General features: G+C 42.6%; 1 protein-coding gene and 1 non-coding gene across 2 annotated transcripts in view; one reads left to right on the forward strand and one right to left on the reverse strand.

Moving 5' to 3' along the window:
• Window positions 1-12,398, forward strand: part of LOC135898990 (uncharacterized) — a 29,258-nt gene extending 16,860 nt beyond the window's left edge. The window contains exons 3-6 of the mRNA XM_065428244.2: window positions 3,813-3,949; window positions 4,012-4,079; window positions 7,125-7,205; window positions 11,999-12,398. Coding sequence (XP_065284316.2) covers window positions 3,813-3,949; window positions 4,012-4,079; window positions 7,125-7,205; window positions 11,999-12,204 — 492 coding nt within the window. The 3' untranslated portion in view covers window positions 12,205-12,398. The remainder of the gene's footprint in view (window positions 1-3,812; window positions 3,950-4,011; window positions 4,080-7,124; window positions 7,206-11,998) is intronic.
• Window positions 12,399-13,659: 1,261 nt separating this feature from the next.
• TRNAP-CGG (transfer RNA proline (anticodon CGG)) lies at window positions 13,660-13,732 on the reverse strand. The gene has a single exon. It is a non-coding gene; the product is annotated as a tRNA-Pro (tRNA).
• Between the last annotated feature and the right edge of the window lie 12,388 nt (window positions 13,733-26,120).

Consider the following 26,120-nt stretch of genomic DNA (forward strand, 5'->3'; position numbering starts at 1 on the left):
GAGAATTGGGGTAGCTGTGGAATCTGTGGAAGTACTTTCCAAGATATTTACATAACCATCTTGTGCTCCTTGATTACACAATGCCTCTATGCCTCCTGTTATTTCGACTGCATCAAATTCCTTTTTGTATTCTATGAAAGCCGTATAGAGAGGCTGATTGTACTCTACGGATTTCTCGACTACGTAAATAATGACATGGATATGATCCACTGTAGAGTATCCCTTCCTGAAACCCGCCTGTTTTCTTGGTTGACTAAGAAAGCGTTGACTAAGAAAGAAAGTCAAGCGTTGCGCTTGTTCCATTGGAGATAATATTGGTTAATATTTTGCATAATGTTGGAAGTAAGCTAATGGGCCTATAATATTTGAATTATTTACCGTCTCCCTATTAGTGGATTAGTACAATGTTTGCATTATTTCACCTCTCTGGGACCCTTGAAGTCTATAGAGAGTTCGTATGAAGGGCCGCTAGTTTTTGATCTATTATGTGTCGACCATCTTTCGTTAAATCGATCGGTAGTCCATCTTCTACTGCTGATTTCCCCCCTTTAATGTTTTGCAAGGCTCTTCTAACTTCATCGCAAGTTATACTAGGGGCCTCCATAACCTGTTCATTACTACTTCCAATGTAGGTATCGTGGCTGCTTTTGGTACTGTACAGGTCAGTATATGATGTCTCGTAACAATAAAAATGTCTGCGCTAGCAGTGCCACTGCGACATCTGAAGCCAAGCTAAACTAGCGGCACACGTTCATACGTGTTGACCTACAAAGCTGAGACTAGAATAGGACTTGCGATCACTATCTCTCAGTCACCGTGCTGAGAGGACCTGAGTAGGCAGCATGACTTCTGTATTACCCAGTACTCCCTACATCTAGATAGGACGCTTCTTTGCCATGGGTAAAGGTATGGCTCACTTGCTTGCTAGGCTCATATCTATATTACTTCTTAGAAGGAGCACTTTGCCACAGGCAACCGCAGCTACCTGCGTATTTTGACAAATTACTAGGCCTTGTCTTGCCTTGTCATGACTTGTCAAACTCAACGAATACAACTTGTCACAGAGTACACGTCCCGAGCATGAGTGACCGCATTAAAACGAAAGAAGTGTACCACTAGGGAAGCTTCGGGAAGCACATCATTGTTCATCTCGTCACGTTCAGTGTGTGGTAAAGAGCCGTTAAACATCATCGCAAAGACGGAGAACGATGTTTGCCTGCATAGTTTTCCAATTTTTGTAAATAAGAATGTCAGGTGGAGGTGCATCACCGGAACCTTAAATGGAGGCAGTCAGATATCATTTATCACCGAATTCCTTGCTGTAAATCACGCCTCGAGATAATAAGGAAATCGAAAGAGCATTCAAGGCAACCACCAGCGCTGCTGAAAAACGAAAAATCAGTGAGTTACAAGTGGATTGCCATCAATAATAATATATTCATATCGAGCTAGCCGTCAGTGTTCCGATTTGCTGGCCGCGTTGTTGCCGCATTGGGAGCTGATAAATATTTTAATTAAGTAACTACAATTCAAAGAAAGGTTCTTTGTTGACAAAGAAATCTTCTTGAAGCAGATGCAGAACACGGTTCCCACTTGTAAAGCAAGCCTGACCCCCTCTGGAATGTCCAACTACGAGAAATTGTAAGGAGCGATATATTTAACTGTAGGTCTCAATCAAATGAGCATTGGGGTCCAACTCGTCAAAGAGCATTTCTCATCTTCAGGCTAACCTGATGATCCGCGTTGTGGGGGTAAAAAGAGTGAGTTACTATGAGGCAACAACCAAGGGTACCTCAGATGAATGTGTAGTTCGCTTCACAGAAATGCCTAGTAAATTAACCGGCAGGTGTATTGTGGCTCTGATCTAGAAATAGCCGAGAGGAATACGTCTCACCGACCATGATAAAACGTTTACTCGCCTGCGGAACCAGACAAGTATGTAAGGGATGGTGAAAGAACTACTGTGTCGACTTGATATGGTCGTCCGGAGATAGGCCGTATTTGGCCACGCAGCAGTTGTTTCCGGTGATGTTCCCAGGGATTGGGCTATTTCATACGGAAAGTATCCAGGAGTTGTAAGGAAGTAAGGGAGGAGTCTTCGGCTACCAAACTCCAGGTAGTGTTTGATTCATTGACGGAGGCCTAGGCTTGCCATCCTTTGCATGGGTGATCTTCAATTCACTAATAGTAAAAGTTCTGCTTCGGTATCGGTGGGGACGAGTAATGATAAGCACATACATTGAGAAGACATAGCTGCATGTAGTGTAGGAGTACGACTGACTTGCTAAGTGGTTTCTCTGCGGTGACCCCAATTGCTGTCAGCCAAAAGAGCAATGTCGTCGATGAGTGCTACATTTCAAGGAGACGCAACCCATGCGACTTATAAAATAGGGGCGAATATACAGAGACTAGCTGGGAGAGCTTGCGAAACGTGCACTAATGGTTAAATCATCTTAGCTTGGCGTAGCCTATAGAACTAGGTCTACTACATCTATGAGCTATATGTGGTCTCGTGTAATAATGACCCCTTGTAGTCACCTGCATCGAGGGCTTAACGAGGGTATTTATATTTTGAGGGTAGGGGATATGCATTGTTGAAGAAGCTAGTTGTTTGTACGCTTCCCCACAGGCACGTGGGCATGCTCTTATATATTCATGTTCCTGCCCCTTCATCGTGATTGAAGACGGCTCGTTGTGCCCAAGAAATGTGTCACTAAGATCAGTACATCAGAAACCGCATACATGCAGTAAGCAAATTCATTACCAGTACCATGCCAGCATCAACTTCCCGGCCGTTCAGCGCCTACTAATGGCTCGGAGCTACTAAATCAGTGAGAAATCAGCAAAGTATTGGTGTTCTGGTTGCTTCGCGCCGTTGAAATGCTTTGACTGCTGGCCAGTGGACGCTCGCGTGGCACCGTTTACGAATCGTCAACTGTACATCCGCGACACGCACATTAAAATCTCAATACGGAGGCCTCCAAACAGAGATGTTCGTCAGGTGTTCGAGCTGTGGATGTCATTTCTGCTAATCCTATCAGATTCAAAACTACGTACGGCTGGTATGCTTGACGGAATCTCCCCTTTAGAAAATGGGCTTGTAGATCATTAGACAGATTGTATTTTCTCTCTGCCGTTCAATACGTAATGTTCATTTCTATATTTGGGTTATTGCTTATGGCACAAGTTACCAACAACAGGCTTCTACCAAGGTCTAAGAGATGCGCAAAATCATCTTTACGTGCGATAAATTGCTGCAACTGAAACAAGTTGTACGTAAAGTGGTTAAATTCCTTTTATATCGTAAGACTTTCATAGATGACTCCTATCTACTTCTGTGAAATCTTCTACCAGTGGCTCTCAGGCATAACACATTAATAAAGTGATAAGTTTTGACATGCATCCCTTATTTTCTAGCCTAATTTTGTTTGTTGTCGGATTTCTATTTATGATATTGCGCTTGTGTGTGTCCGGCATGACAGTCTTATTTTCGCATTCCCAGGAATGGTCTTTTATTGTAATGAAATAAGTTCAGCAAGTACAGCAACTGCTTGTTTGTAATTGTTGACGATGATGACTATGCTATCATGACCTTTGCATGAAAGACTGGACGAAAATATAGCATACTGTATTTTCTGTCACGGTTTATTTTTCGTATTGAATATATACATCTTGGACTGAAAATATATACACTTGAATCATGAAAATATTGCTTTATTATTACGCTTCGTATATACGTGAAAGCTTCTACTCTTGAAAGTACGAAGCGCAGCATTTCGACGCTCACACGGACCTACCTCTGCCTGTTTCAGTTCCTCTGCACGAAAGAGCCGATATGGTTATATAACAGCACCGGACGCCCAGACCGTGATTGCGAAGTGGATGAAACGATGAACATAAACCAAACTTCCGTTCTCCTGTTGCGATCACTTTACCAAAACGGCACGAAGTAATATGAACAGTCACGTTATAATTTACGAGCTGCATTTACATCTGTTCTTCTTTTCACAGAACGTCTATCAACCTAATGGGGACATTTCAGCTGCATAATCCGAAGCGCATGTTTCTTCATATTCCAGGTATGACAAAACGTAGAATTTCTTTACTCCTCGGAGTTGTGGGGTTTCTGGCTCTCGCGGCGTTTTTCTGGCTCTCGCAGTGCTTGTCTGGAGCCATTGCGTTGTGTTGCCAGGGGCTCCGTGTCCCTCTCCTCCTTGCCTGGACGGTTTGGCAGCTGGTCATAAAAAACTGTCACTCTGCTGTCATCCCGCCCACGGGAAGGTCAACAGGCTTTCGCCATTGGCCAGCATTTTGGCGCGATTCAGGCCCTGCTTGTGTGCACTCCGGGTAAGCGCGCGCAAGACGGGGCCCGGGGAGACCACATCGGGGCGTCGGAAAGTGCGTACGTGTTCCTCTCTGCCGGCGGTGGCCCCCTTTGTCCGCCGCCGGCCGATGGTTACTTCGGCTCGTCGGGGTCGCGGCCTCGGCGGGCGCGCACGCACTCTTTCGTCGTCTCGATGTCCTGAGGCAGCGTCTGCCGATCGTGCCCCCGTCTGTTCGTCTGTCGTTTCTTTCTATTTCCCTTTTCTCTGCTGTGGGGGCGCGCGATGGCAAGCGCTGACCGAAGGATAGGCAGCCTCTTACTGCTCGGGCTCTTTGTTCTTTGTTCCTCGTTTCTTCGTTCTCTCTCTGTCGCGGTGCGCCTTTAGTGGCCACCGGCGACCATTCGGCCATGTTTTGTGTAACTAGCTTCAGATTCGGGCGGGACGTTAAAACTGATGTTTGTATTGAATCCCAGTTTAATAAATGTACTTTCTGGTATCTCGAGAGCTTTGCCTAGGGTCTCCCTTGCTGCGCGCGCGATCTCGCTTTACCCTAAACTGTGGGGCCAGCGGGGCGCGTACGCGCGCAGCTGCGCGCCGGCACACGGAGCGGGCCGGAGCAGGCGCGGACGCGCGGTGCGCGTCCGCGCCTGCAGCAGCAAGCACTGTGAGTTATCACGCGGAAGATGCACGCCGGAAGGCGCAACAAACTTCAAAGACTGACAATAAGACTGGTATTTATATGTCTATAAACAAGAAAAGCGAGTAGGAAAATCTCCGTTCAGCAGAATGCCCGCTGAAAATAAACAAGTTAAATATCTGCACAAAAATTATTTGAGTGCACTGATCTTTTAGATCGTATTAAAATGAGAAGGGAATGCGCAAGCATGTAAGAATCAGTTAAGGTGAAGCTGGCTTTCGTGGAAACTGAAATAACTTGACGGATGCCTCGACCGGTGGCGAGGTTAGTGCCACCAGTGGCACTCGTCACTCGTGTTGGTCTCCATGGGTTAGGGGCCTATGTCATGGCACAAACTCTGCAGAAAGTGTTGTACAATGCAAAGTGTTCTGCAACAAGTGCACGTTGTTGTCCTATGCTGTTCACCTGCCTTCTTTGTGTGCACTTGACTTTATTTTTTATGACGAATTCTTCAGTTCTTTGGGTAGCCCACAAGAATGTTTTTTTCGCCTTCACCTCTTGCTTCTTGTTCTCCTTGTCCATTTGGACAAGTATGAAGTGCCTCATGTCCAGTTGCACGTGCTCAGTAGCCTAAGCATTCTATTTGAGACACATATCCAGAGCCACGTGCGCAGTTGCGCGTTCTTAATGACCATAGTTCTCTACCCGGGCGCTCACTAACAATTACGTACCCAACGCCCCATCTGGTAAATTGGGCAAGATAGCTGCAGCGAGCGGTCACGACCTGCAAAGTGCTGAAGACGAAAAGAAACGTTCGCGTTGAAGCAAGAGCCTGTTAGAGGTTGATCATGGTGCGCAATCTTTATAAATGGTACTTGTTCATATGCTCATCGACTTCGGCAAAATGATATGGAGGCTGAGGTAAATGCTTAAATGCACTGCAAGAAAGTAGTTGCAGACTTCTGCGTCTAAGCGGGAGGTCCCTTAGTGATTGGGCTTTTCTGTAGCCGGTGATATGAAAAATAAAGTGTTTTTGCAGATATCAAATAAACTGATGTGTTGGAAATTTTGCCTGAGCATGCCCTCACCGTCTTCTGATGCTGTCTCCATAGCCCCTGCGTTGCTTTAGAAGAATATTCGGCCTCGAAATGATTAATCTGAAACATTGCTTCACAACTTTCACAACTTTCTTGTGGCCTTAATATAGTCAGGCATCAGGGTAGTCAGCTGTGGTGCCTGCGTTCACGCCGATGTCAATTATGCTATTAGCAGGAATTTCCCCTTTAACTCATACGTTTCACAACGGATACAGCATCTTGCTTGGGTTGTACGTTCTACTACATTATTTGTTATATTACTACACTACATCAACTACATTAGCGTTATTCATAACAAAGCATTTTTAGCCCATTGCAGATGGCCAATAGGTCGAAAAATTGCTGGCTGACCTCACAGCAGCCTCATCCATAAAAAAGTTACGTCTTTGATACTTCCATATGATCAAGGGGCACCGATAGCATTACAGCAATTCAATTTAAGTCACAAACGTATGCATGAAACAAGAGTCTAGGAGGTTTTAGAAACGGCATACTCTTAATGATCTTACTTACGCCAAGCACCACGTGCACATATTGTGTTCATACCTAATCTAGCTTCCTGGTCCATCTGTCTACAACTTTCATGTCGGAGCTCGAACATGAGTTAGTGCGTGATGTTATGCGCATTGTTCACCTGGGATAACAGCAAACTGCATACAAATGAAGAGCGTTCTCACGCAGTGCCTATACATTCGCTGACATGCTTGAATAATTTTTATTATCATCGCTCTGTATTTTTTATTTTTTTTTTGTGAGGGCTGGGCTATGTATCTTCATAGATGGCATTGCTAGAATAACTTGCGTCTTCACTGAGGTCAATGAGCACTGAGGGCAGGGAGAATAAAAAGTTTTCCACGCGACGTCTATCCTCGTTGCAATTTTTTTATTGTACGCTGTCTTCATTGTGGGTGTCACGCACATAATTTTTGTGCTGATCAAAGAAAATAGGAGATGTTGCGCCCGGCTCCCCTTGACATGATGCCTTCGTTTCTGCAACTGAGATGACCTTATAGAATTTGTTATACGCAATTAGGAACCCTCCCTATAAACTTTATCCTTTTTCAGATATGCCTGACAGCCTGACTGAAAACATGGAGTATCTAAGCAAGAAGTTGAGATGTGCGATACTTAGGATCACACTTCCAGGTTAGTTTTATTACATTGTTTTCCTGGAGTAAACAATCCCGAAATGCCCTGCAACCAATCAATAGAAGGACTGACCTCTTGCAGAGAAGTGTTGGCGTGGTTGAGTTATATTTATCACTTATTTTATTTTTATGCTACATTTTCTATGAAATGTAATATGATACTCTATTGTATTAATTAGAGGAACCAACTGTCTACAGAAGGCCGTCGCGTTTCCATTCTTTTATATACTTTTTTACTTGAAAAATAAGGAATGAAACAAAATGTGTCTTTCCTAAACATTACAAACAGCATGTGTTCTGTACTATGTACTAATTGGCGCATTTGATAAGAAAAAAGAAATGATTGAGGTAGACAACCAAAAGCATGGTATCTAAGGCGATGGGCTAAAGAGAGCAGCTTTATTCTTGAGAGGAAAATGGAAGAGCGAGGCTGGCTTTCTAATCATTATCACCCAATCTACGTTTACTGAAAAAGTAGATACTACTCAGCGATATTCCAAATATTTTCTTCCTCAAGGAGAGGCCGTATTGTACCTGCATACAGGTCTAAGCAGCCTGCCTGCTAGCAAAAGTATTATGCTTAACACACCATTGCTTCCATGGGGCAAAAAAGTGCCTGCAAATATTACGACAAAGAAAGCATGCACGGGTATTCACTGCCAACCATTTGGTATGCAAAAGGCCTACACGTGTCAAGCCAGTGTAGCGCCAAAACAAAACGAGCATAGAACAAAAATATCACAGCCGCCACACTCGAAACTAATTTACTGAAATCCTGTAGAAGAAGCAGATGAAGGGTACGGAAGAGTTCCACTGTATAAAGTTGGAGTATATAATAAGCAAATATGTAGCGCATAAAAGTGAGATCAGTTTGTGTGGATAGAGCGACATTTTCTGATACAATTTTATTGATAAACGCAACTTAATAACCACCGAGAGTGGTCAAAGTATCACTTACGTACAATTTAACTTTCCGTTTTACACACGCCAGGTTTATAAGCCCACAAGCTGTTTAGTTCCTCGCTCCTCGCTACTGTCGTCACTGAGCTAGGTTTAGTATAGCGTGATAGCGTAGGGGCCCTATAACGTAAAACTACTCCAATCTGTTTTATTCTAATCTCCTGACGTCAAAGTTACGTAACCACTAACTCAAGCGTGGGCGTTAACATGGAGCGCTGTTTCTAAAGCCCAATCAAATGTGCTCCTCGTTTATAGGAGGACGCTCTCTTTTGCTTTCAAGGTGAATACTATGACCAAGATTGAGAAAATTTTGTAGAAATGGCTGAGGAGAGGCGAAGAGCATGCTCAAGGGCTGAACGTTTATGTGGTACCTAGCAAGCACACGGAAAATACATAACCACATAGATAGCGTGCTGCCGGCGCCTGCGATTGGTCCGCTTCCCATTAGCTTGCGATGGCTTGTGGAAATCAGCGGCAGCGCGCCGGAGAAGGTTAAAAAAAACGCCTCTATGGATAATGAGGAAAGAAAGTTTGGCAGAGCGATGTGGTAGACGTTTTGAAACGGCTCAATAACGCTATACTGCCACTAAAAATTTCAACTATATAGAAATAAAATCATGCTCCCCAGCATATCAGAGTAGCCGGCGCAAGAGCGATCAGTGGACAGCCATCTTTTATTCGATTCGGAAAGGGGCAGTTTCTGCTTATCCAGCAAAAAATAATTAAGTGTTTTTCGGTTTAGTATTGCGTCTTTAAGACGAGCACTTCACTTTCGTGAGATGAGTTTTCGTGGTTTTGTTACATCGCGCGTTAGGCAGGCGAAGTGGGCGCATCCCAAAAACGTTTTACCGATATCAGAGGGAACATGTCGAAAAGACTTTGAATCAGAAATATTTTTTGGGGTTTTGTCTAATCATGCATATTCACAGTGCAGGCACCACATCAGATCGGCACGTCGTGTGACAGAAAGGCATAGTGAGGGTGGCTCGAAAACTTTTTCAACTATCATGGAGTGCTGATTGGAGAATTGGAATAGAAAAACTTGGAATGGCTTTACGTTATAGCGCTCTTTCTCATGTAGTAGTCTATTTCATTTCGCTTTGAAAATTTCATGCACAGTGCACCTAAGTGCTTCTATTCGCGGTGCTTTGTGCGTGCGTCCAATAAGTACGAGAGGTAACGCAATGACAGCCGGGAGAGCGTTGTATTTGTACTTCACGGAGAAATCAGTATGAGCTGTCTACCATAGCATTCGAGATCTTTTGATCTCAGATGTCATATGCTATCACGCCTATTTTTTGACTTCAGCTATATGTTGCACTGGCATCTTGAGGGGAACCTGCTAAAAGGTCTAAACTAATAAGCATGCTAAAAACCTCTAACGTAATGCGAAGGGTTTCAGCCAGCGACACCAGTACGCAACGCACAACTTCCAGAAGTGCTTTGATTTAAATTAGACATAACCATCACGTGTTCAGCAGTGGCAATGATCAGGAGACATTCAGATTATGGCTGGAAGAAATAAGAAAGAGAGTCATACGACCAGACCGTTTACAGGCATAGACAGCGTTAGAAGGCAGACAGAGATGGCTAAAGAGACTAATACAAGTATAATAATAGGAAAGGTATTATTAGCGCACCTGAGTAACTTAAGTGGGCGAGGTGACAATTTGTTGTCGCCCCGTCCCAAAGGGGATTCCAATAAATGATCACCATGATCACCACAAAGGATTCGAGCGGAAGGTCTTGATGCATTTGAAACGTAAAGTAATCTCGAAAACTCTACAACGTTATCGATAATATTCTATCGTCAGAGGGGTCTGAAACTAAGCAAAAGCCGCTTACGGACTCACATGCTACAAACGAAACAACTTCTACAAAGTCAGCGCCAAAGTCATTTCGAAGCCGGTGACCGGGTATGACGCTATGTTTCACATAAATTGCGAAAACCATACGAAGACAGTACCGTGCTTCGAACTGAATTTGGTGTGGCTTTTCTAGAATAAACTTCGTTCATAGTAAGTGATCGCACAACATAAACTGCGAAAAAAGCAGGCGTACGCTAAACGCTATGGCCCATTTATCGTTCTAGGCATGCCCATTTCGATCCCGCTATACTGCTAAGCCCGCTATCACGCTAAACACACTAAACTGAAACTGTCTTATATGTTTGCAGTCCTTCAGCGGGATTATTCATCAGTAAGGCGGACAGTCCATGCACGAGAAAACAAACCACATACTTAACAAATTGACAGAAATTCCCGAATTAAATGTTCCAACAGCTACCTTACGCCACATATTGAAATTTCCGAATTCTGCCCAGTGATGTTACAAGGCTTATTTAATTGGATTGAGTTTACAGAACGGTGTGAGTTTTGAGATATGCGCCGTCAAACTCGCCCTAAGAGATTTGCACTGACTAAATAAATGTTCCTTTATGCACTGGAGCACAAAAGTAACTGGAACGTCCACGTATTTCGTCCCACACTTTGATAAATTTTACTTCGAAGCTGAAGTCATCCTGCAAATTTATTTCAAACAAATGCGTCTTGCAAACCCAGCGGCTGCAATTAGTAAATTGAAATGAGTGCTTTGTGTAACTATGTAGAAAGTTCTTATTATATTTTTGTAAATTAATTGACTATGTGCTTCAAGTTGTTGCGCTCTTACTGCACGCCTCTTCGAAATATAAAGCTCAAGGACCAAAAATGAGCTATAAAGCGCGTGATTTCTAAATATTGCGGAAAACATAAAATTGATCACTTCAATTTTTGCAGCTAAGAACACTTCCACGTGCAGGCGCTATAGAGCAGTGCAAAAGTGAGTTAGCTCGAGTTTAGTGTGACGTCTTTATATCCCGAATACCTATTGCGAGAACCAAACACCAATTTGTTGGGAACAGAAAAGGCACCAGGAATACGATGTCTATTGGCGAACGGTATTGATGTCGACTGGCGGCCATTTATATTGGTTTCCAGCAGGTACCTGGCAGATTTTAACTGCGCCACGTTTTCATTACATAGGTTAATACATTTATGGCACATAGAGTACATCAAAACGCTTTTCAGGATTAAATCGGCAGTGTAGAAATTATTCACTCAAAGAAAAATATTTTTCTGTATTTGAGCATTACGAAATGCATAGAAGGCGGCCGCAGAGGTTGAATTTTTATAGAGATTAATAAACGAGGTATCTCCCTTCGATTTAAATGTAAAGAATGTTTTCTAAATAACTACAGAAACTCCCACATTTTAGAACAAGATGTCCGTAAGAGTCTATTTTTGTAGCTGTTTATTCGTACCTCTGTCCTATTTAATTTTCTTTACCACTTCTATAATTTTGAGATCCGTGAACCATGTACTTGAAAAAATTATGGGGTACTGTATTTTTGAGATGGGTTTTGCTTCTTGAACATATTCTTTAAATACAGATCACCTATGGTATAAACAGCTCGTAATGTAATACAGTGCCATGCGTAATTTCCAGTACAAATTGACAGTGATTGAACAAGTTCATTTCGCGTGATTCCTGGTAAAGAGACGCGATCATTCGGCGAAAAGAAGGTGACTCACTGCAGCAAGTATCACGTTTCTCATGTCATGCTTTCCACTATGGTGCAGAAGTATGCGGAGTACTTTTATTCAATAGTGTCTAGAACGTTTTCGTAAAGCATTGAAAGTAAAGTATACATATACTTTTTTGAAATATATTATACTGCTTTCACTTGTAGCAAAAGAATATTATATTGTAGAGACAAAATAGCAGCCATTGACTCTGGATTTCCTTTGGGAGAAGTGATAACCCTTTATCTTTTTTCTCGTTCTCTTTTAGGCCACCACGCTGTTTATGACCTCCTAGTTCGAAATTCCTCTATTGAGCGAGGCCCTAGTAGACGCTGTATTAAAGAATTTGCTAAGTTAACGAGCACGTCATTACGTATGTATCAACCACATTGTCAAAACATACTTCTCCAAAGGATGGAACCAGAATTCACCATTGTTACAACAACCAAACCGACAAAGACGCATCTTCGTTAGATTATTCTTGCCACTGCGTGGATATGACTACGCTGGCGTCGTTGGAGGCTGATAGGAAGTATTATACCTATGCAGCGTCTATCGTCACATTCAAGGCATCAAACTAGACGAGAATACCTGAATACATGAAATCCATTTTTTTTCTTCTCTTACTACGCAATAAATTGTGTGATGATGCAACTTGTACAAACAAATTAATTTTGAACTGCTACATCGCACGTCATGTCGCCTTCATTGTTATGCATATTCTTCAAAAAGCAGGCAGCCGTCATGGTGCCGCCTCGAACAGTGAACCGAAGCTATTTCTTCAGTTTCTCTTTTGCATCAGGATTACTGCACTTGTGCTCCAAACTTTGTTAGGGCCCTCAATTGACTGCGACAAGCCCTACCACTGCAGTGTGTCTGTCGAAGACAGGAGACACTATGTATCAAGAACAACCACATAGATGGTTAACATTTATGCGGTTGGCGTTTGGATGATAGAAACCTAGTTGACGTTCTGACAATACAAACAACGTGCGACTGTGGCTTGATGGTCAGAGCATCGGGCACTTGACTAGGCAGCAATACCCATGTTTCAATACCTATCTGAATTACCTATACGCATTATTCGATATGAAGAATTGTGATAAAGCCCATCTCACAATGAATGAAGAAATTAGCGTTGAAGCAATGTAGTGAAAGACCCTAGTTCCACCGTCTCAACGCATCTTGTATAAATCTCTACAACCGGGGAAAAATTTCTAGAATTTTTTCGCCACTGGAAAATACCACATACCCACTGACACATAACCAGTGACGAAAGTTGGCATCAAAGAGATTTATTGACATGCATCACACACTCTGTTGCACAGACCTTGTTCCGAAAGTTGGTCTAACAGTTCGTTTCCAACGGGGTTGCTTCATCAGAGACTTCTCGGTGATCTATTAAAACATGCAAGACGCAGTGACCCAAGTTAGGGGGAAGACGGCTTTACACAGACATAGAAACATAAACGCTGCAGTGTGTCTTCAGAGCAAGCTTTAGCATGGGTGCTTCTACATAGATACATGTGAAAGTAGAATTAATTTTTCTCAGCAACCGTTGCCCCAAACTTGACTAGGTCCGTTTCATACTAAAGGAACTCTAAGATCTAATGGTTGTTTGTTTAGAATTTTCGATCTAGGTCATCAATTTTTCATAAAGAAGTAGAGAAAATCGCAAATTTTCTGGAAACAGAACAATCAAGCTTATAACTCACTAACTCAGCAATGAAAAATACTGTCACGATCAATCGCAAATATTAGTACATCTAAAGCGGACAAAATTGATAAGTTACACATGAATCTCAATGATACCATAAAAAGCCAACAAACACTGACACCAAGGACAAAATAGAGGGAATTACTTGTGATTAATAAATGAAATAAAGAAACAATAAATTACTGGAAATTAAAGTGGATGAAAAAACAACTTGCCGCAGGTGGGAACCGAACCCACAACCTTCGCATTCCGCGTGCGATGCTCTACCAATTGAGCTACCGCGGCGCTGTTTCCCCATTCACTTGCTTGGATATTTCTGTGTCCTAGTAGAACCCTGGGAGTGTTTGGCAGCGCCACCACTCACAGACCTTGCCGGTGTCGTGGAACGTCCTTTTTACCGCAGGCGTCACGAGAACGTGATCTTTTTCGGTGAACGCAACTGGTCAATAAACCCACATATGCTACTTTGCTACATTGATGCCTTCTGGTAGCATATATGTGCCCTATCTCAAAATGCCGCTTCCAACAGCCACTAAAACTTAACTTTCTCTCTCAAGTGCAACAAACTTCATTAAAATCTGTCTAGGGGCTATCTCAGAAAAGCGTTTTTACGCTTTACATGAGTTTCAGTAGAGTGCATTGAAGTTGGGCGCGAGCTAAAGTATACTGCAGTATCCTAAGAATAGTAATTCAATCAGATCGGGTAGCCTTTATCAGGGAGGATGTCGGAGGGGGGCACGTGAAACATCTTGCGCGTGAACGAGAGGGCGTATGTGCACTGAAATACTTAAGTGACGCAAACAAACAAACAACTTACATTTGCTCATGCATTACGACGCTTAAACTGGTTTTCGTTTCAGCAAATAGTACCTTGCAGTCTAATTTTGCAATACTGTTCGCAGCCTACTCTCAGGAGCTTGTGTGTTCTGAAAATGGTGCTTAGGCAGTGTGGTACAGAACTGACCACCCTTCTGGTGTCGCCTCAAACTGCCCAGCGGCACTCGCACTCAACAGCCAATATCTGATGATACGTGTTCTTTGTGGATGGGGCAAGGGCCAGGTGTGGCCAAAGAGCGCTATGATTGATTACGTTGCGTTAAGTGCTGATTGGCAATTTGTGATGATGAGATGTAACATGGTTGTAAGGTGGTCTAGAATTAATCGTTATCGCAGAAGCGTAAAACGATATATAGTACAAAATTTTGACATCGATACTTGGAGTGGTCTATGGGTATAGTAGGAAATGCAAGGATATACAACGCCGGCAACCACTTAAAAAAATGGGACATCTGTCAGCCAGTGCTCATTATGATTGCATTACAAAAAGGAATACCCTTTAAGGGAAATGAAATAACAATCACTCCACGCTCATTTATTGTATCTTTATGCAAGTACGGCTTATCATGCTTGTGTTAATTTGTACTGCAACTTGTGCCTTTTCATAAGGGACGCTTGTGCAGTACAAGTGCGCACAAAGTGTAAATATATTCAAGCCTTGCAATAGAATACATGTTGAATTGATAGCTTTTGTGTCCTGTTGCCTCCCTTCTGTCCTTTGTCTGGCACCCAAAAGGTAGACATGAACGCACACGAACTTTATAATTTACTTGTCAGTCGCTGTTAATATACTGAAAGTTTTGTTTTGAGCCAGAATATTCATTACCATTTGTCACTTCCGGTCAATATAGTACTACCCTACTGGTTTTTTTAAAGCGTTCTAATACGTAATTCAGGCCAATGCAGAACTTAGAGAGATAGTTGGTGACAACTAAATTCGGACATCATGACAAGCGCAAAGGCATGCCCATACAAAGAGGCGCAGACTGGACGGGCGCTAGGCATCAACTTATGGATTTATTGACAAAAAAACAGGAACGCACATATTGCTCGCAAACCTACAAAATGAAGCAGAAGGTGAATTCAAGTGAATTCTCAAGTGAATTCTAGTGCCGCTTCACATGAGCCTTTTTCTTGTCATGCATGGCCAGGGAAGGAGTGATCATTCGTTTAGCAGTTTCGTTGCTAATGGAAAGCACTCAAATATTTTTTCAAGCTTGCATCGCAAAGCTGCTCAGGAGACCGATTACCTGAAAATCAGGTTTGCACGAGCACCACCTGCTCTGATCACCCGAATGTCCACCGCCTGCAAATGACTTAACAGTGGCGCGATCTGCTCTCAGTCTTTCATTGACGTATCGGCTGGTCCATCCACCACAATATTTTCCACATGAAAGTGGAAACCCCCCTGTGCACGTCTCGAAACGTGTAGTGAGCTTTGTTGTGCAGTCTGCCTTGCCAGCATCATTCATAATATTGCACATGCGTGCAAACTTACCAGGCGCCGAAAAAACCAGCAGGATGCCACAGTTCCGAGCCATTTCCTTGAGCCGTTAAGTCAGGTTATTAATGTATGACACAAACATAGGCCGCGCCTTTTTACTTTCAAGCTCATTGTGTCATGTGTGACTCCCTCAATTCACTGCCTTAATTAGTCTTCCTGCTACAGAAGCCAACAATTTTGCAGGAAAGCCAGCATTGTGCACAGTGTCACAATGTAAACTCTTGCAGTTGACACTGTGCAGGCGTAGCACTTCGAGCTGAAGGATGAATGCAACCTGATGGTGACAAGACTTTTTGGGAGTAACGTGCATGTTTTTTTTGTATACCCTTTTTCACAGTTTTAGAAGGGGCAGAATTGTAGTTAAGTACATCTTTTGCACCATAGGGGGTATCAATAGCACACCAGACCTTAATGAAACATCATACTGATATCGAGAAACTGAGGGCACTCCTCTTCAAGTAACTGAGACATGATTTTGAGCCTTTTGCCACAAAAATCAAAAGCTCCAAGCACCAGGTTCACTAGGTCTTGAGAAGACTCAGACCGCAGATCCTTTCAGATAACTCAGGAATCATCATCATATCTCAAAATATGCAAAATCATAGATGTGCGTGCTGTGTAAAGGCATATGAAAATATGTTTGCTACAAAAAATAAAAACAGATCACATAAACAAGATCATTGCATGATTCAGCACAAACTCTTCCTTTGGAAGGACTGGGCTGCTATTTCATAAAGTTGTCAACGTTCAAATGAGTCAACTTTGAAAGGCAACACAACCAAAATGACTGATGTTTCCACGGACAGCGCAAAAAGGTAGGTGTTGTAGAACCGAATGAAAAAGATCTGCTACTGAAGCATGGTTAGGGTACGGGCTAGTTGGTATTCCATTGTTTCAAACATCACTTACAGCGCATACAAGGACAAGGGACCAAAAGAACGACGAAGACAAGTGCTGACTTCCAACTGATTTTCATGTTGAGTAACACGCATATATACTGAGACACGAAGACCACGAAGACAAAAGCGCTCCCCACCAAATAGAAAAGGTGTATAGTACCTGCAGAGGATACGCGTACTTGGAAACATTATCTATGACACTCTTAGAATTGGGCACAATGTAAGGATCATACACTTGAAACAAATTTGGAAGATTTTGCAAGAATCTAGAGAAGGTGCCTTGCCATCAGTCTTTTTCAATCCTTAATCGCATGCCCCTTTTCTAGGTTTTCAAGGCGAAAAAATATCCAGGAGATCCTTTTTTGCACCACCGGTGGTCTTGAGGCTGGCTTTGCAAGTTCATCTTGCAAAGCCTCAACAAGACCACAGGTCTTTTTGAGGCGCTTCATTAAGCAGTCTTCTCGGGAATCCTCTACAAGGATTACCAAGCAATTTCATGCCCTTCACGTGCTCACGGAATGAATCAGGGCAGAAAACTTTGGCTCTTTTCATTGAGATGAACTTGCAAAGCCTCGAGAAGACAATTGGTGCTACAAAAGGACCTGCTGGGTGTTTCTCCTCGTAAAAAACGCAAAAAATGGGATACCATTCAGGGATCTTTGTGACTGACAAAAATTCATGGCAGTACGCCTTCTCTAGATTTTTGCAATAGCATCTGAAATTGCTTGAAGTGTATGATCCATGCCTCGCGCCCAATTCGGAGAATGCCTTTGGAGGTGGATGTCTCATTTTTTCTTTATTACCTGTAGACTGCAGCAGTCGCTTTATTCACGCCCCTGTCCTTCAAAAGGAGGGTATTTGTAGAGAAATATGTATCATTCCTATTTTAAGTGATATTTTATACTTTTGTGAGAGTCGTATTTCCACATGCCTTGACAAAGCTTGCGCAGTTAAAGCTTTACACATTTTTAGATGTGTTGATAATTACTTATTTATCGCTGAGCATCCCGGCCCCGGCGGCTGCATTTCGATGGGGGCGAAATGCGAAAACACCCGTGTACTTAGATTTAGGTGCACGTTAAAGAACCCCAGGTGGTCGAAATTTCCGTAGTCCCCCACTACGGCGTGCCTCATAATCATAAAGTGGTTTTGGCACGTAAAACCTCATAAATTAATTTAATTACTTATTTATCCTAAAGGATGTACGGCCTCAGCTCCGAAGAGCCTGTTAACCAACTGTTTGGTGTTTTTGATCCTACCGGCAAAGGGTTAAATTCATCTTTGCGTTACCTGAAAGCGACACCTGCAGTTTCTCAAATTTCTCATTATCTGTAACATTTTGCATGATGGTCAGGTGTGCTGGAGATAACATCAACAATCTATAAAAACCCAGTTCTTAGCTACAATTTAGCCCATTACAAGATTTTGAAAGGGCATTGCAAAAACTCTCAAAAACTCTTGGGACCACCAGGATGCGTGCAGCCTGCGGCTTCAAAGTACTACGCCTGTACAATGCTGCCGTTCCCACAGAACTGTTGGCTTCTATATCAGGAAGCGTCATTAGAGGGGCCCATAGAGGTGAAAAAGGCATTTAAAGTCAAAATGGTTTAGTTGAAAAATACTTTTCCACTAAAAGCACTTCAGTGCATCCAGCAGAAGTGCAGTTTTTAGTAAGCAAACGTGGCCTCCGCTCTGCTCCCATTCCTTCTTTAATGCCTTGCAGTACGAAGGATACGGCACAGTGGGCCGTGTCTACAATGCTCCAAGTTCTACATGTGCCCGTGGCGCGCTGATCGAATTTCATTTTTTATGGTAACGTAAACGTAACGACTTCCGCCTTTAGTACCTAGGAAGCGGTAAACATAAGCCAAACGCAGTTGTCCTCAGCGAGCCGCAGTGCGCTTAGCCAGTGGTCTGGTGGCGGCAGTCCACGGATTCTGCGGTATGTATGACATCTAGCCAACCGCAGCTTGATGTTAGCTATAGGCCAAAAGCAACCGTCTAAGGAATAAAGAAATAGTGCGTCCGATACCAAAATAGTACGCGTATAAGAGAGTGAGGACGTGCCTTCTGTTTAGAAGAGAGGGCTTGCGAGAAATATAAGTTCGCGATTCGCTTGCGAACTCCACGCACCATACACGACAGCCAAACTTGGATGAGATTTTCACAGCAGCGCGTGCTGCCCGCGGACTGTGGAATTTCATCCAACTCGAGGGGTGGTTCAGGTCCGCTTTAAAGAGGTGAATGAAGGGAGCAAAACATGCCACAATCAGCTTGCAACAAAAAAGGCAAAGACTGTGGTCGTGCAATACGTTTATAGCCTGTCCCACAGGATGAAGAAGGTGGCTGGAAAATGTGGCACCCTGATCATTCTTTTTTTTGGCGCCTGGTAAGCTTGCACGTATGTTCATTATTGACAGTGGTGCTGCCAAGGGCGATTCCAGGCATAGCACACTGGACGTGGGTGTGGGTGTGGTGTACAGGATCCCACTTTTATGTGAAAAATGTTTGGTTGGCGAGACTGCCGATCCATCGATGAAAGATTTAAAGAGCATAGCAAGGCTGGTAAATATTTGGAGCGGGGCGGAATTTTGGCAGATCATTGCGCGCAGTGCTCATGCATGCATGACTTAAGGGAACCCGAGTCGTGCACAGCTTTGCAACGAACTAGCTAGAAAAATATTCGATGCCTTGTGCATTAGAAACGAAACTGACCAACGTGTGAGCATTACTTCCTTATCCTTACACGTGAAGGAAATGGAAATAGGGTATCTCAAGTGGCGCTAGAATTCTTTTGAGCGGCAACTGAACCTTCTGCTACTTTTCGTATCTTTCCGCGCAAGTATGCACGTTGCTATTTTTTCGTCAAACACCCCAATTGATGTCTGGCGCCCGTCCAGTCTAGTGTCTCTTCTTTGCGTTTGCATTCCTTTGCGCTTCCTATGATGTCCAAGTTCATGAGCTTCTGTATTTTCGGTCTATGTAAAGATAGCTTCATAGCACTAGTGTTGCAAATGTACAAGCTGTATTGTGCCTATAAGAATTGCTACCAGTGTGATGATGTTGGCAGGCACAACCTGCACCTCTTTCCGCACTTGCTGAAATACTCTTCTGGGGCTCACTGAAACTTCTCATGCGTTTTTGTATAACCTCTTTAAAAATTACTTTTAAACAGAGGTGTGCCACATAGTTTTCGTTGCAGCCCTTACACTAATGCCTTCGCACGTACCTGAGCCACGCACGTACCAGAGCAGGCTTCTTTTTCCTACCAATACTTAATGACATAAAACTGGTAATGGGGTAATCTGGTTGCATGAAAAAAAAATGTCAATTGATGACACAAGAAACAGTAGGCCAATTCACTCTGTAAAGGTGGTTGATAACAGAAGCTGTGGAGAGCAACCTGCAAGCTGCTTTTTTATATTTTATATATGAAAGACTTCGTAGGCTACCGGCACTGCCGCCACGTATGCATCTGCAAGTGAAAAGCGTATGCGAGGAGCTCTACTTCCTTCATATTGTTACCAGGCTAGTGACGTCACACCCCACTTTGAACTCTGCTGTTGCCGCGGCAGCTTACGTAGCAGCCGTCTTACTGCGAACACGTGCGCGGGTGTGATACGGGGTTTGCATTGTTCGCGCTCGCCTGTCATCTATCATGTGGTGTGGAGGCTTGTTGTATGGTTTTTCTTTATTGAAACACATGATGTGCTATATGTTGTACGTGTGATTCCAAAAGAGAGAAACATTTTCGCTTTGAAATTTATAGAATGTGTTTTTCTCTCCACGAAGACGAAAACATTCTGGGATTCGAGCCATAGACAGCTCTGCTATAAATTAATTTCCAAATATATGAAAGTCTGTTTTCTTTTTCAGGGATTTCTGTATCTCTCGGGGGAATAAAAGCTACGACTGGCTGTAAGCCGGCTGCAGTTCCTACAGTACTTTCAAATTTCATTACAAAATTCTTCTAGACATCAAGCTGAGGTGTGATTTAGTCAAAAATAAAAGGCTAGGTACCTAATCTTATTATTTTGCCTTGACAAGTTAATAAATTGCTAGGGCAACAGAGCGCATCTGAGGAAATTTGGTGCACTTAGTTATTTTTATTGCTCATATTTTCATTGAAAAATCTGTTTTCATTTATTATTTTTAATAAACAAGTATCTGCACTGATGCTTTGCCTCGGATATTACAGCTTCTTCTCATATGTAGATAAATGCAAACTAATTGGTTGCCACAGTAAATGTGCGTACTACAGCATTATCCACGCCTTCGTGTATATAGATGTTTGATGCATAATAAAATTTTAAATAGACGCCAGATGGCACCAACATTGTCCCTAGAAGACACCACACCAGGATACGAAAAGCACTAGGCGTGCACTGGAAACACACTACATCAAACGCGCCAGAAGGTGCTCACCGTAAATACAAAGACGGTGTATTCCAGGCACATCCCACCTGTATCCAAAAAGGCACTCATGTGTAAGAGATCTGGTGTTTTTTTCTATAGGGAGCTTAGCGCATAGTTGACAAAACAAGCAAGTAGCAGTACGGATACGTAGTTTCGAACATAACGTCGACTATACAAGCTCTTATTCCTTTATCTTGTGCAGTAATTATCAGTAAAATTTAACTACGCTACATTTAGAATGAACCTTGCTCTATTGGCTGCATGGAGGATCGCCCAGATATTGCAGTATCTTTCTTATGTGGTTGTAATGTAAGCGACCTTCAACAAGGTACACTACATACATTATTGACGAATAAAGCATTATGTTCTAATTCTTTAAGGGCGCTGTTTTGAGCGATTAGCTACATAGCTATTTTACTAAGTTCTTCATCGCAATTTAGTTGTAGCCTTTCCTCTAATAGAGAAGGAAAAGAGAACTCACCGTAAAAATAAATATACTTTCATGAAGGTACATATTAGGGCCAATACAGCACATGGTTTAATGCAGTGAGCTAATTATAGAAGGGACTTTACAAAAAGCCTGTAATGATAAATAGGCCTTGTTGAGGGAGCTGAAAAGATTAGATAGTCTGATAATTTGTGAGAAGTATGGCAGTTAATTGTAAGTGTATGTAGGTAGACATATCTTTAATTTACAATGCGTATTTCTCACAGAGATTATTTGGCAATACCTAGTCATTGGTTACGCAGGACAGAATAGGAATTATTTTCAGAGCCGAACGCGTTCAAGTGTTGTAGAATTATCTTCGGTGAATCTTGCGCTGCTTGCTGTATGATAACTGTATTTGTTTTCTTGCTTCCTGTTCTGTCATTATATGTGCTAGAGATTCTACCGCCACATATAGGACACCACTGTGGTGGTGTTATGCTATGATTGTACAAGCACTGCACTGTACCACAAACGGTGACGTAGTCCACTTGATGGAGTATTTCCACTGCTATTCCAGCGTGTCATACTGAGCCTGCCACAAAGCATGCTGCCCATCACCCAGCATGCTGCCTGTTGCCCAACATGCAGCCCGTCACCCAGCAAGATGTCGGTCCGCCAGCAAGCTGCCCGTCGCGTAGAAAGCTGCTCGTCCCCCTTCATGACGCCCGTCACCCAGAATGCTACCCAGCATGCCCACTACCATAATCCACCATAATGATCCATAACACATTACATCGCGCCCATTAGCGGCAAATTTTCTATAGGGGAGTTTTGCCGTCAAAAGAAACAATGGGCTTATGAGAGAAGTCTTGTTGGAAAGCTCTGGATACTTTGCGACATACTGGTGTTTTCCAGCAGGCACCTGCACATAAGCACTTGGGAAGTTCGGTTGCTTCCCCCGCGTCAAGGAAACGAATCCTCGACTCAGTGCACCGCCGCGGCGCGCCATAGCCACAACACGACCCTGGAGGCTGCAAAACAATGTGATGTATAGGAACAGATCGAAGAAAAATACATAGGAGGTGTAACGAACAACTGTAAAATGAAAGAAATGGTGCGATGGTACAGGTGTTCATGCTGGAGTTTCAATAGCACTGGTTGAAAATAGATACAAATTTTGTTCTGAATGCCTTTATAGACGTCATAATTGATTTATAATTCCTGCTTTCCAAATACAGAGGAGGTCTCTAGCAGAGGACGGCATACTGGTCGCTGCATCATAAAGGTAGAATGACAGTGGATTCCATTTGATATTGGACAAACGTATCCAAGTGTTTAGATGCCGCATTGTTTCATATATCTAGAGAGGCAGTTATGAAGTTTAGGGTTTTGCGAACTACACATCAACAACTTTAATTTCATCTGCCCTCCCCAATGGAGCGTAATGAAAGGTATACAAAAAGGCAACTGGTGTGGTTTACGTGTAATAACTTACTAGTGCATATTTTAAAGCCGCTAAAGCTGTGAATCAATCACGACATTGGTTCGTTTTGGCTTTTTCGTAAGCAATACAGAGATTTTATGAGGTTTGTGGCATATAGACGAAACATTTACCCACAAGTGAATGGACGAATTTGGTTTATATGGACCATCATTGTTTTCAATTTTTTAAGATTGCAAAATGAAAAAAAAAAGCTCATATGTCGCATCTTGAACTCTGCAAATGAATAATAATGTTTCAGAACGCTCGTAAACACTGCAGCAGTTTAGGGTAAGCTGAAGCAAGATACATTAAGTTCCTCAATTTTATATGTTTAGATTGATGCTGTTTGTAAAAGTACGATATTTTCATTCGGTGCGCAGTAACGTATTTATCTTTTACAACATCTGAAGTGGACACAGTTGATATAAAAGTTTACACAGTACATAGAATTTTCATGTTGTTTCGGAACATTTGCAAACGCCGTACGCATGTAATATATCTGTATTTCAGCAGATGTGTATTACAATATTTTCCTTCAATTTAGAGGCAATATTAGCTGCAGTTCAATGAATTCTGATCAGTTTTTGTTTTTCCTCATGTGACATAGTGGTATTCTTGATATACATTTTTTTTGTGATACCTAAGAAATAAGATATTACTTAAAGGCGCAAATTGAGGACTCACTCTCCATAATCAGCAGATAATAATTTATGTTTTTGCAATAAATACATTCAGTATCACTGTAGTTACTGCCGATAAACAGGAGTACCCGTTTTTCATGTATTTAGAAAGACGCCAGTAAGGTGAAGCCTCGTCCTACAAGTAGCTTATTGTATGTACTCTTGTGCACATTAAAACTGAGAAAGCGCCTCTTTGGATGTCCATGCAGATGGGAACACTGTCAAAAGCATTCCATAGCTTTCTGCTTTCAGCATATCGAATCAGCAAAAAAGGCACATTAGTGCGAAAATGTCCTATGCAAACAACCACTCGAAAGTCAAAGACGGATCGTTGAGGTGATGCACCAGCAAACTTGTACCTAGCAGAGTCATGCCTATTATTGTTCGTCACATAAGATATTGCCATGGAAAATGATGTAGATCTACAAGGCCAAAATGGACGACAAAAAAAAGTTTACGATTGTTGTTTTCTTTCCCCAGAGACCGACGCCATCTTTGTCACATTGCTCGAAGTCCCGTGACATTCACCTGCGGGCGGAAATGCGCCTAGCCTTACACTTGGTGGTGGGCAAAAAGTATGGTTTGAGGGGGTGTATTTGGACAAGGTGTGATGAAATAGAAGATGTTCTAGGATCAAAAAGGACTATTTCGTAAGTAACATCTCTCCTCTGCCACAAGGCACGGGAAGGGCCAGGGCTTTCCCAAAGCGGTTTTTCAGAAAGGCCATATTGCCGATCTCTCCAATGCCACCATAGATACGAGCTCTCCAATGCTATTCACCGCGTCTTTACAGACGGTATTCAGAGATCTGGATTGGGAATAATTGGGGAGAAGAGGTATGCGAAAACACTTTAGTAACTTGCGATTCGCTGATGATATTGCCTTGCTTAGTAACTCAGGGGACCAATTGCAATGCATACTCACTGACCTGGAGAGGCAAAGCAGACGTGTGGGTCGAAAAATTAACCTGCAGAAAACTAAAGTAACGTTTATCAGGGCCGGAAGAGAACAGCAGTTTACAAAAAGTAGCGAGACACTTGAAGTGATAAAAAAATACATCTACTTAGGGCAGGTGGTGATCACGAATCCGGATCATGACAATGAAATAATCAGAAGAACAAGAACGAACTGCGGTGCGTTTGGCAGGCATTCTCAGCTCATGAACAGCAGGTTGCCTTTATCTCCCAAAAGAAAAGTTTAAAAGATAAAAACAGCTGTGTCTTGCCATGGATCGCAGGCGTACGTAGAGAAGGAAGAACAGGAAAAAGTACATGCCCTTTCAAAGCAAGGCAAGCGAAGTAAATGAACACATACATCTTTGCGTATAATAGACACTGCTGGCCAAGTTACAGAACTGCTACGGCCATGTCAATAAATTTGTTTTTAATTAGCCACTGCAGGGTATTCAAGCCCTAATTTGCGACACGAAATAGCATCAACTTGGGTGTGCGGTGCATATGAGGCATCGCAGTAGGTGTGCATTGTGACAGTGTCCAGATATTGTGAATTGCATGCACATTGAAGAGATGTGAGTATTTTCAAACTGCAGTTACAAACGCATGATTTTCTGATGCAAAAAGAACTGTTGTGTAAAGTCAGATATTGATTTAACCATCGTCGCTGAGCCACAAAATAGCAGGTGTTCACAGATGAAAATTGTTCCACTCTAAGGCATGTTTTTTTTCTATGAATGTATGCTGAGGTGTTACGTGCAAAAACTACTATTTTACTATGAAGCACGCCGTACTGGCGAACTCCGGAATAATTTTGATTAATTAATTTTGACTAATTGCACAAAAGAGATCGAAAATACGAAAACACAAAAGAGAGGTGTTTTCGCATTTCGACCCCTTCAAAATGCGGCTGCCGTGGCCGCGATTTGATCCCGCGACCTCGTGCTTGGCAGCGCAACGCTATACCTGCTTAGCCACCACAACAGCTGCTTTTTTTTTTTTCTCAATAAACCAGGAAACCAGATATTTCACGGAGGCATGCGTGACAAAGAGCACGTGGCAGCACTAATACTGCGCTAAATGATGCCACAAAGAAGAACCAGGCTACAGCTTGTGTCGTACAAAAATAGAAAAGTGTTTTATTTTAAAGTAAGGAAAACAGACAGGTAAATTGGCCACATGAAAATCCAAACAGAAACAGCGAACTTCTTACTACAGTGCAAGACAACCAGCCCATGTATAAAACCATCTTGGTGCTGAAAAAGAAAACTCAAAATGGCCTCGGCAATAGGTTGATGATGACATTTATTTTAAAACTCAATCATGAATACACCTTATCATAGAGAAAACATTCGATGCAAGGCCGTGCTTCTTGCTTCGGTGTTGGACCTCGGTTCCTCTCTTGGCGTGTCATGGTGCGAATGACCTGAGCAGTGGTGTTTTAATATACATATGTTAGTAGCATGACTGT

The sequence above is a fragment of the Dermacentor albipictus genome, chromosome 7 (assembly GCF_038994185.2).
Source record: "Dermacentor albipictus isolate Rhodes 1998 colony chromosome 7, USDA_Dalb.pri_finalv2, whole genome shotgun sequence".
NCBI lineage: Eukaryota > Metazoa > Arthropoda > Arachnida > Ixodida > Ixodidae > Dermacentor > Dermacentor albipictus.